The 12,628-nt window shown below is 40.4% G+C and overlaps 1 protein-coding gene across 4 annotated transcripts in view; it reads left to right on the top strand.

Moving 5' to 3' along the window:
- OXR1 (oxidation resistance 1) overlaps positions 1-12,628 on the top strand; it is a 367,132-nt gene that overhangs the window by 259,515 nt on the left and 94,989 nt on the right. Inside the window, exon 1 of one of the 4 annotated variants that reach the window (XM_037048383.1) lies at positions 7,119-7,212. The exons of the other annotated variants lie outside the window; for them this stretch is intronic. Coding sequence (XP_036904278.1) covers positions 7,194-7,212 — 19 coding nt within the window. The 5' untranslated portion in view covers positions 7,119-7,193. Of the gene's footprint in view, positions 1-7,118; positions 7,213-12,628 lie in introns of those variants that run through there. 4 annotated transcript variants of the gene reach the window in all.

The following is a 12,628-nucleotide window of genomic DNA, read 5'->3' on the forward strand; positions in this document are numbered from 1 at the left end:
TCCCACTAGGACTGTCCAAGTTCAAGCTTTTTCCGCCCTTGCCTGGACTCCTGCCTCCTGCTTCCCTTCCTTCCTTCCCTGCTATATGCCATCACCCCCACAGAGTCTCAGGTTCCTTCTCTCTGCCCCTTCTGCCTCAAATCAGGCCTCCTGCCTTGAAGTAGTTCTTTGTTTGGCATGAAATCAGTCTTTGTAGCATGCGGAAGGGCTCAGGGGATTACTTTTAAGCGCCTACCATGTGGCAGACATTGTACTGAGACAGTCTGCATACATTATCTCATTTAACCCTAGGTCAGGACCCTGGCAGGTAGGTGTTATTCCTCCATTTTTATAAGTAAGGCAATGGAAGGAGAGAAAGCTTTATGTAATTCAGCCAAAAGAACACAATAAATGGCAGAGAGATCATTCAGACTCACCTGTGTCTGATTTCAAAGCCCCTAACTTTACCACCACAATGAAGCCCCCCCATTTAACTTGATTTTTAAGGTATCTGTTTTAGGAAGGCTCCCCTGGGTTTATGTGCTTTAGGGGTAAATCTTCAGTAGCCTAATGACAAATGGATCATGGTTTGGCCATCTTATTGGTGGTTTCTGCGGGCAGCTAAAGACTACCACGGGTACTGTGTTTTACCAAAGGTCCAGGACTTAAACCTTTGCCTTTGGCATGGCTTGCAGGTTAGTCCAGGTGCATTTCTCATATCTCAAAGATAAAAAAAAGAGGTGTGGTAAGGGAAGGAAGCCATTTGCCCATGTGTGGGTAGTTCTGAGACACATTAAGTTAGGGTTCTTGTGAAGGTCAACAATCCTGATAAATCTGTTTCTTTTCCATTAAAAATCAACCCTCAGTACTGAGTGACAAGCCAAGACATGCTTTTTTTTCTTTGATCAAACCACCCACAAAGGAAACAGAAACCAGTTTAGCAACTTTGTACGTGGGTGCAAAGGACTGCTTTAAATAAAGCCTCAGATTGTTCAGCTGTGGTCATGTTCAATTAAGACTGCTAATGGTGTGTATCTTCTCTCTCTGACTCTTACTGACCTCCTAGTGAATTTAGCTGTAGCTACTGCTTTGATGCATCTGTTAGAATTCTAATTTTGATTCTTCTGAAAGGTAACCTTAATCATTGAGTTTTCTTTATAGAAGGTGTTAGCGGCAAAACAGCACAAGAAATGTTACCAGACCTCAGTTTAGCAACCTTGGTACTAGGTACTTGTTACTCAAGGGCCCTTGGTACTTGAGTTTGGAAAAGAAAGGATTCACCAAGGAACTTAAATTATAAGGGAAAGTTTATTTAGAAAGTCACAGAGATAGGAAAGGTGAGCCAGCTGGGCTGCGTGGGCTCAGGAAATTAGTTGCAGAGGCAAAGCAGGACCCTTGGGCGGGGGGCGCTGGGAAAGCCAGAGAGAATATGCCTGGGGGAAGGGGAAGGGGAAAGGGGAGTGTTTGCTCCAAAGAGAGAGAGAGAGAGAGAGACAAATGCCCATGGGATTGTTCTGAAACCAGCATAAAGTACGTATACATTAATTCAGTCAAAATGGTTTTTTACAAATACTCATTGAACACGTGTTATGTGACCAGCAACTTTTGTTTGGGTCATTGAACAGGTATATATTGATCTCCTGCAATATTCCAGACACTATTTTGGATGCAGAAATTATAGCAAGAATATCCTTAGGGCTTAAATTTTGGTAGAGGTGACTATTCCCAAACATGTAAACATGTAATAGCAGTTAGTAAGTGTTGTGAAGAAAAAACAAGTAAGGGGTTCTTCCATAGACACTGTCATCAGGGAAGACCCCTCCAAGCAAAAGGTATATGAACAGGAACTTAAATGAAAAGACACAGCAAGGTCAGGCCAATGTCTGGGGAAGAACATTCTAAGAAAAGGGGAACGGCAAGTGCAAAGGTCTTAGGACAGGAACGTGCTCGATGTGTTCAGAGAACAGCACAGGGGCCTGCTTGTGTTAAGCTCAGTGAGCAAGAGAGTGATGATGGAAAGTTCTTATGGCCAGATGCTGACATAGGGAGCAGTGAATCCTCTCTGTTAGTCAAATTTAGTCTGGGTGTTCACTTCAGTTGTACTCATGATGTTGTGCTTGGCCTGAGACCCCAAACTGGATTGCATTTTGTGGGAAGAAAGGATATTGGGGACCAAGGACAGTGGGAGGAGAGCCTCCCCAATGCAGAGATGTTGCCTCGGGGATTAATGAGCCAGAACTGGATAGAACCTGCAGAGCTGGGAGGGTGATGTCAGAAAGGTAGGGGCAGGGGGAGCAAAACCTTAGTCCCACGTGGACCAGCAGCCTGGACATCCACAGTCTCTTCCCTCCACCCTTTCCCATCCCCAGTCTTTCCTAACTATTCTAACATTCGCTTAGCCAAACTCCGGGTTCTTGTCCAGCCATTACATGGACATGGAGATTCTTCTGCTTTTGAATGGTAGCAGTGACTTTTGTTGCTGTAATGCAACCAAGTGTAATACACCTTTTAAAAAAATAAAATAAAATAGTGAATTCCAATTTTTACATCCGTCTCCAGCCATGTGGTCTATATAGACCGAATGTTATAAAATTTTAGTGTATACATGTCTGTATGATAAAAACATGTACAAACAACAACAAAAGAAAATGTCATTCTATATTTCCAGAGGAGTGATTTGTTTCCAGGGTTGACCTATATAGGCAGTAAGAGCTTGAGTTATTTTCCAAAATGATATCTACTTTCTTTTCTTTTCTGGTTAATCAGAGTCTAATCACTTCAACATTTTAATCTTCTATTTTCTTATCAAGTTTTAAACTAATTCATTACTATGATGTGAGGGTTATTTTTAGTTTTCCTAGATCTCTTTTTTTTATGACAGTTGTGAGTTTTCTAAATCAGATAGTTAAGAGAAGTTTTGGTTTGAAGAGTTCATCCTAATAAATTTCTGTGTTAAAAAGAATGTTGTCTTAACATGACTTATCTTCACATGGCAGGTGCTATGTGAAATATCTGCACATACTTATATAGCGCTCTCTTCAAAATGATAATTTAACAAGCCAGTATTTATTGAGCACTTATTACATGCCAAGTACTATTATAACCACATTGTATATATTAAATCATTTAATCATCATAGCAGCCCTATGAGGTAGGAAGCATTAAAATCCTATTTTCATTGATGAAAATACTGAGAGGCAGAGAGTTCAATAATTCACTCAGGCCTCCAGACTGTGAAGTGAAGGAAAAAGATTTTAACTGCCCTTTGCTACTTGATGCTGCACTCACTGAGACAGCCCAGAGAAGGCGGGGTGCAAGCTGACTACGTAGTGCAGATTGCTGAGAGATCTAACAGGAGGGAAGGAGAGATGGAACACGTGCTCTTTACTCAGTATGAGACATTTTTCCTGAAGGAAAAACACAGGAATTTGAGGGACTTTTCTTTTTTTAAGGGACTTTTTTACTCTAGTCACTAAGTACGTTCACAAGGAGAAAGAGAGAAGAAAATAAAAATGGCTATGGATATCAGGTAGCGGAATCTCCACCATAACCCCAGTGCTTAGCACAGACCCATCTCAGACACCTGGTTAGTTGCTCGTTAAAGAACATTCATGCATGTTGCACGCCACCCAATCTGGTTTAGTGAAAGCTCTTCTGTACAGGCTAGACTAACAGGAATGTTGTGAAGTACGTGTTTTCCATGAAGCCTAATTCACTGCAATTACCTTATATATAGCCAACGATAATTGCTACTATAAGCAGTTCAAATTTTCTTTCTTTAAGAATTGCTCTAGCCCTGACTGGTGTAGCTCAGTGGATTGAGCATGGGCCTGTGAAGCAAAGGGTTGCCGGTTCGATTCCCAGTCAGGGCACATTCCTGGGTTGCAGGCCAGGTCCCCAGTGGGGGACACACAACAGCCAACCACACATTGATGTTTCTCTCCCACTCTTTATCCTTCCCTTCCCCTCCCTCTAAAAATAAATAAATAAAATATTTTTAAAAATTGCTCTTAAAACACCTTCTCTGTCCAAAAAGGAAATTAGTTAAATATTTGGTAAATAACCTTTCCCTGTAGGGAAGCTAGAGGTATTCTCTTGTCTTTCCTTGTGTCTATCCCCTGGAGAACCTTGTCTCAGACCTGACACCATTTACCCCGCAGCATCTGGACCACATACCTGTCCCTTCTGGCACTTCACTTTGGAGAGGTGTTCTCTCTGGTCTTCTGCAGAGTGCGTTTTGATGAGGGTGCACACCACGCGTCAAAATCACATCTCAGATCAAGACTATATCCTTGGCATTCTAACAGAGGGTTTTGTACAAATGTGATCTTAGCACAAGTACTTTTATAATCCTACCTGCCAACAATTAACATCTATCAATTAACAGCAAGATCATATGCTTTCAGAATTACCCAAGTCTTGGAAGGATGTTTTTATCATAAAATTTCATTAGCAAAGGATCTTATCCCTACCATGGTCACACAAAAAAGTCAAGTTTAAACAAGTTCTAATTATGTAATCGAGCAGATTTATCCATCTCATCAAAACTAAACCAACAGCCCTGGCTGGTGTAGCTCAGTGGATTGAGCGGGGGCCTGTGAACCACACGATCGCGGTTCGATTCCCAGTCAGGGCACATGCCTGGGTTGCAGGCCAGTTCCTGGTTCCCGGCAGGGGATGCATGAGATGCAACCACACATTGATATTTCTCTCTCTCTCTCTCCTTCCCTTCCCCTCTAAGATAAATAAATAAAATCTCAAAAAAAAACCACCTAAACCAACAGTTAGACATTTAAAGTCACATGATCACAGTTAACAATAATGTATTGTGCACTTAAAATTTCTTAAGAAGATACATCTCATGCTAAGTGTTTGTACCATAATAAAAGTTGAAAAAAATAATTAAAAAAATGTTAAATAAGTCACATTATCACAAATTGGTCAATCGACAGGATATGATACAGATATGAGGAAAAATCAAGAAGTAAACTGGGAAAATAAATAAAAAACCAAACGAGAATAAGAATATAGAATAAAAACTAGAGAAGATGTGGAAAGAGTGGCACTTCTGACCACAGCATTAAAAATACTTTAAAATCAGAGCTTTGGGGAAGCTCGATCCCAAAGGTGTTGAACAGTGAAGAGAAGAAACACCAAAGACCCGGTGTTTGTTCATTGGAAACTGTGTTGACCAGACGCCTAGTGGGCCAACTCTCAGCACAGTGAAAAGACTGATTTAATTATACTTAGCCTAGAAAGAGCTACACTTAGGTGACAGGTGATTCAAGTCTAGTTCCTGTCAGATTCCGGAGGAGAGCCATAGGAAGCAAATGACAAACTCTTGGGAAATACGTATCTCGCGTAGCTATGGCACATATGGAGATAAAAAAATTTTGCTTCTATAGGTACCCGTATATGGCCAATTCACAAGAGTGTTTGATATGAGTGTGTGTGTATATGTGCGTCTTTATAGCTCTCTCACTCATATTGAAACACGGTGCAAATATAGATAGCATTACCACCTATGTGGGATGGAGATAAGTAAAGGTCCCCCCGTTGCCTTTTCTACACAGGCTGCAAACCATGTGCCTGTGTTTTGTAGAGGGTTGTTTTGTGGGTGAGTGTCCTCTAATATGAAGTCTCACTGAGAAAAACAAAAAAGAGCCAGTGCGCTCCTGCCTTCTCTTTGCGGTCGTTGTTTCCTGGGCATCTGTGGCTATGCTGCATTATTTGAGGATGACCATCAGAGCATCCCCAGAATACTTCTGCCCTGTCTTTTTGCTCATCATATGAAGGTACAAGGAAACAGTCTCTCATTAATTTTCTCTGCATAGCTGACTCAGCAAAACTTTAACAGTAAATGGTATCTCCCAGGGCGGCAGCATTGTGATATGAAAACACTGGTTGAAGCGCTTCATAAGTGATAAAGCATTACTCATGGGAAGGCACCGTTGTTGTTAGCGTTACGTTAATGCAGTAGAATAGTATTAGGACTGGAATAAGCCATTATGGAAAGGGGTGGAAATTAGTATCTTTTAAACACCTAATTATAGCAGTGTCAGGAACTTTACTGGAAATTTGATATAGGCTGTCTTATTTATTTAACAGTAGTCACAGGGAATAGTGCTGAACTCTTACAGGGGTCAAATAAAGAGCCTATATTTGATACAAAGGTAGCTCCATGGAGTAGACATCATGCATTTAGAATCGAGAATGAATCATATTTCCATTTTGTACCATTTCCCTCTAAAACCATGTTGGACTGGTCAGGTACTTTGCTAGTCAGTGAGTAGTTTTCAGTGGAGCCGTCAGAACCCGGCCAAGGCCCTAAGTTCTGTGTTGCATGTGAGATCTGGTGTCGTTACTATTACACAGAGTGTCATTGTTACGAACTGACCGCATTGTGAACTTCGTTTTCTTTATAATCAGTCAGTTCATTACAATGTACTAACTGCATATATTTTTAAATGACTTGTATATTTTTAACTTGCCTCTAGAGTCCACCTATTGTGGCATCCAGTAGTCCTTGGACTTGGCAGGGATGTGGGATGTTTGCCGACCGAGTTGACATATTCTCTACCTGATGATTGTTGGTCCCTCCCCCAACAAAATACAGTATAATGGGTGTTGTGGTAAATTCCCTCCTTGTCCTCATAGGGGAAAATACAGAGAAAAATAAGTATGATGCCAAGCAGTGTGTGCTATTATCACGAGGACGCTGATGAAGATCCGGGCGGGAGGCAGCTCTAGCAGCCTCGCGAGGGTACCAAACACCAGCAAGTTACCAAATACCTGGCCTTATCAAAGCCGTTGCCTGTCAGTACTATGAGAAGGAAATAGTAGAGATTTGTTGAAGGTGGCCGTGCCACTGATACACTTTACAGTGAGAGACTGTACAGAAGTTAGGTATTGAGTTCTGTTATCTCACTCCCCGATGCATGTGTAGGGTCACTTCGTAACATTATGTAGAGCATGCTGGCACTGTTTCCAAAATGTTCAGCGAGCCAGCAGCAAGTCCAAAGTCATGAGGCGGATACGGTGTGCAGAAACAGAAGCCTCTGAGTCCCGCACACTGCCACCAGGGGTCAGGGACCAGACGCTGTCTCTGAGAGGAAGTGTTGTGTTACTGGGAAGCTCAGGGACCAGAATCCGTGTCTCCTCTTCCTGAGAGTGGCATACTGCTGTCTCAGGAGTCTGAAGAGAGGATCTCAGAAATGTCCTGCCCACGTAAAGGTATGTGTGAGTGCTCTCAGCTTTAAACAAGTCTTTTCGGAAAGTCGCATAAGGCTGACTTTATCTTTTCAAAATCCAGATGAACCATATGGACCTGTTTGTTGGCTATGGTCCCCAGAGAGGGAATGTTTGGTGGGGGCAGTGGGGAAGGAGCAAACTGTTGGAATACTAATTTAAATATAGAATTTTTTTTTAAAAAAAAAGACTTGCTGTGCCTGTACATTATTTGTCTATGATTTTCTATGGGTACTGCTGCTGGGATTCTATAAGAGGGAACTCCCCAAAATAGATTCAAACGTAGAGATGTTGAGTCTGCCTTCATGTGCAGTGGACATTTATAACAGTCATTCAGAGACCTTTGCATTCATTCGCAGGAAATCTTTTGTCAGTAGGTTTCCAGATTGCCTGACCTTGCCCTTAACTGAAAAGTCATGCATAACGAGGGTAATGACAGTTACTGAATCGCATGCTCAGGCTTTTATCACCGCTGTGCTGAGTTTCAAAGACTGGTAATACGTTTCTGTAGGTTCTCCCAACCACCCGCTGACAAGTGTACACAAATGTCCTTGTTTTCCTTTAGCATTTTAGTTCTCTAAGTTCTCTAGGCTCCAGAGAAATGAGGAAGGAGAGAGGAGTTTTTTGTTATTTTTTCCCAGTTTTAGTCAAGTCAAAATAACATTACTGATGGATCGACCTGTACTTTTTAAATGGTAGGAATAAAGATATAAAAAGATCTGAGGCATGTAAGTAACCTCTTTGATTTTTAATGGCATGAAGCAGATGGAATTCATTATTGACTTTTAAAAATGAAATTGCTCTACGTTATTATTTATTTATAGTTTTTCCTTTCACAAGAAGTAATTGTCATCACCAGGTTAGTTTTTCCTCAGTCACCAGCAACTGTAAGACAACATTGGAATGTGTAATATACTTTACCACTTAGGCATGAAGCTTAATGAAGTTACAGGGTATTATTTCTCAAATCAATAATAAATTCATGAGCATAATACACAGCTAAAAGGTTGAGTATCTTTTTTATTTGGGTAATTTCGAAGGCAATTATTTCACATTAGAAAGTAATTTATGTATGAAGTTCTCATGGCAGAAACCGAAATGTTTTAAATTAGAAATAAACAGTCTAATTTCATTTTTCCCGTCTAGCACACAGATTTTGTGATAATAATCATAATACATACAAAATGCCCAAGTAAAAAATGTAGCACAAATGACTTTTTAACTTTAATCACAAGATCTAAACCTTTTAAATCATCATGGAGGTTGATAACCAGTCATAACAAAATTTCATTTCCAAGCAATGTCCAATATTTAATCATTACTTTTAGTTCAAATCTGAGAGGTATTAAAATTGCCTAGTGTTTGGTTTTCACTCTACAGTGGAAAGATCTTCAGTATTATATAAGAAGTTATAGATGTTACAAAAATCTCTGCTGTCCTTTTCAAAGCTGATGTTTTAAAGCATGCTTTCACATACAGGACAACACTTATACTTTATAAGATCAGATCTGACACAGAAAAGATTCAGACCACTCTTAAATTTCAGAGGAGCTCTTGGTTAAAGTAGACCCCTCCTCCCATCCTTCCCTTCCGAGGCTGCTTCCTGCCTCCTGACTCCTCCCCCTCTCTCCTGTTCCTTACACCCTCCCGGCACTTGCACACTCAGACGTCTTTCTGCACAAGTGAATCCATTTTTTCCATAGTAGTCATCAATCATTGTGAAACTGAAGGATAGGAATTAATATTTTATATGTAGCACTTAAGCCTCCTCACCAAGATACTGGATCTTGCTTCTTTGTACACACGCATAGCCACTTAATAAATGCTTATTGATTGTCTAGTAAAAGTTGGATTATGACTGCTTTTTGAGAATTTTCATACCCTCTGCAGTTACCAGTACTTTATTTTCTTGGTTCTATGGTGCACCATTATTTTACCTTTTAACTTTTTAAAATCTGAAAGTAACTTAGGATCAATGGCACATCATAGTTTAATTGGCAAGGTTTACTTTTTCTTTTTTCTTTCTTGGTGTACCTTATAATCAGTGCTATCTTAGGTGTGACAACTTATTGCAGTAAAAAAAGATAAATCTATTACTTGTATAATATGCTTAAGGATGTACATTTCACATTTAAACTTTCTGAGAGTATTGCGGTTTTTGTTGTTGTTTGCTGTGGCTTTTTTATAGCTAACATTGCTCTTTCCTCACTACCTTCCTCTGCCCTGATGGCTTTGCCACTGGCTTCTACCTGTCCTTGGACCGTCTGTCTTGACTGAACATCCCTGGAAAATATTCAGAGAATTTTATTAATAATTTAATTACTAATACATAGCTGCAGTGAAATGGAAAGGGTACAGGTTTTTTAAACTAAAGATCTGGGTTCAAGTTATGGCTCTGATCCTGTGTGTACCTCCTGATCCAATAATTATTCTCAGAGTTTCAAATTATCCATTGAAGAATAGGAATAACATGAGTAATTTCTTCATCACTGGATTCTTAGGGCAATTTGTAAAAACTATTGAACTGGTAAAAATATTGAATATTAAATGTATGTGAGAGCACTTTATAAACAATGAAGTACTGCTCAATTATAAATTTTAGTATCAACATTAAACAAAACATAATTAGACTAGCTTACATGTGAGAGGAAACGTAAGGAAAAAAAGAGCCTTTATAGATTCTGTTCCAAACAAAAGGAATAAGCTCTGCATTTTACTTGTCATTAGAAAGGATGTTATGACCCCTTGCTCTGTCCGAAATCCAAGGAGAACTGTGACACCCATCTTCAGAAAACGTCGTTGCCATGAGTCCTAGCTATTTTGAATCCCAGTGCTGAACCCGTGCCAGTCTCTGACTATTATATCTTTTGTTCATTTAGCAGAACCGTAGCCTGCAGCAGCTCTGTGGGGGTAAAAATAAGACATTACTCACATTCCCCAATTCCTTTCCTGCTTTTGTTCCTTCCAGGTAAGAGACAAATCAATCTGTAAATTACAGTAAGGCTTTGGCTTTAGAAAAACTGATGTATGCATGTTTAGCAGTGGACTTTGGAATCATTATATGACGGTTTTATCTAAATCATCACTATAAAGGACACACATGTTGGGAGAGCTGGGGGAAGTGGGGGACTTGCCAGCATTAGTGTTCTTTCTGTGTTTGTGGGTTTTAGTTGCTTGGTTTGGTTGAGGCAACCAAACCTCATTGCTTATTGGCTGGACCCCAATGTTATTTACTTACCAGGCCCTGTTTTACATAAAAACTTAAACTGACATAGAATTTGCACATGAACTTGTATCTGCATTAAGCCTCCCCTGGCACAGAAACACACACACAAACACACACCACACACACATCTTACTTCTTGCCAGTTCTTCCTCATCCACTCCCCTCCTACTACACCGCTCTTGTTGCTATTCCTTGAACCCACTAGATACCTTCTTTCTCAAGAAAGACTTTTGTAGAGCCCTGGCTGGCGTAGCTCAGTGGATTGAGCGCGGGCCTGCGAACCAGACAATTGCGGTTCGATTCCCAGTCAGGGCACATGCCTGGGTTGCAGGCTGGTTCCTTGCAGGCTAACTACCAGCAGGGGATGCACGAAAGGCAACCATACATTGATGTTTCTCTCCCTCTCTCCTTCCCCTCTAAAGATAAATAAATAAATAAAATATTTTAAAAAAAGGATCTTTAAAAAAAAAAGACTTTTGTAATTACTGTTCCCTCTGCCTTGGTGGCTCCGCCCAGAGAGATAGGCATGGCTGGCCAGCTGTTGGCTTTCTTCAGTCATCGTTGAGAAGTTCATTTCTCAGTGTGACCTTTCCTGAACACCTCCATATAACTTCAGATCTCTCCAACCCCTCAGTAGTTTCACATCCCTGTGTTCTGTACTTTTATTCTCCATAGCACTTATCACTAACACATGTATGTGTGCACTTATCACTAACACATGTATGTGTGTTCATATTCATGTTGTTAACTGCAATGCAAACTCTATAAAGAAGGAAATTGATCTTTTTTTTTCATATCCTATCCCTTCTACAAAGAGCAGAGCCTGGTGCATAATATGGCCTAAGTAAACATTTGTTGAATATGGCCTTCCCTCAACCCTATTCATGAGGTACAATTATTACCCCATTTCACAAATGAGGAAGTTATGATACAGAAAGATTAAGAAATTTGCCTAAGGCCAAACAAGCGAAATAAGAGTCAGAGCCGGTATTGAAACCCAAGACCCTGGCTCAGAGCCTGTGTTCAAAAAACCCCGTAGTCCTTATTTAAATGGTTGAGCAAAATAATTGAAAAACTAGAAGTATGTATAGAACTGTCTACTCCCTGTGATTTTCTTTAATATGCATTCCTTCCAGTTAAGGGGAGAATTGAGAGTTGTCTGGCTTAGCACAATCAGAAAAAGACAAGCCTCTTTCTTCCATTATCTTTTGTTCTTTTTCCTAAAAAGAAAGTATGAGTTTTTAATATAGGAAAATACAAAAACAAATGGCCCCAGTCCCACGCATGATGACATTCAGATAGTAATAATAAAGTGACATGTGGGCAATGGTGTAAAAGAAAAAAGTTAACCCTATGGAAATATATAGGGGTGGGCAAGAGTAGGTCAATAATAGTAATAAATATACAATAATAAACTGTTTTGCATACTCACAACTATAAACCTACTTTTGCCCCTTCCCACATATTTGTGTTTTATATCGTCTCTGCTATTATATGATTTACTACTTTTGAATCACTGTAGAAGGTTAATGATGATGACATCATCAACATATGAAAGTGACAAAAAAAGATATCAAACTACCCAAGTGCTTTCAGAGCAGGGGTCCCCAGCCTCCGGGCCACGGACCGACCACACTGGTCCAGGCCTGTTAGGAACCGGGGCTCGCAGCAGGAGGTGAGCTTGAATGTAATGTACTTGAATAATCCCAAAACCATTCCCCCTACCAACTGTGGTCCTAGAAAAATTGTCTTCCAGGAAATGGGTCTCTGATGCCAAAAAGGTTGGGGACTGCTGTTTTTAGAGCATCTGTTTTCTGCTTTTCCCCTGCAGCCAAGAAACAATCACTTTGATATTTAGTTCTTCCAGTTCCAGGCAGGAGCTTACTTGCTGCCTCTTAAGAGGTGATTAAAACCTCATGCCCCTTAGTAACAACAACAACAACAACAACAACAAAAAAAATACTCAGAAAACATTTCCAGTGCTGGTGCAATTCATAGCTGAAAGCCTTAGCATTTAGGCAAGTCCTGAAGCTTCTTCCATGAGGAGGCGGAGGCTGGAGACACGGGGATCTGCCAGCCATCCCTTCTGAAGGTCTGTAGTATTGCAGTTAGGATTTCCCATGCTACTGTTACTCAGAGTGACCCCCAGCCTTTCTTATTTCTCCTTTCCCTTCC

The sequence above is a fragment of the Sturnira hondurensis genome, unplaced genomic scaffold (genome assembly GCF_014824575.4).
Source record: "Sturnira hondurensis isolate 20B ecotype Veracruz unplaced genomic scaffold, ASM1482457v3 Scaffold0006413, whole genome shotgun sequence".
NCBI lineage: Eukaryota > Metazoa > Chordata > Mammalia > Chiroptera > Phyllostomidae > Sturnira > Sturnira hondurensis.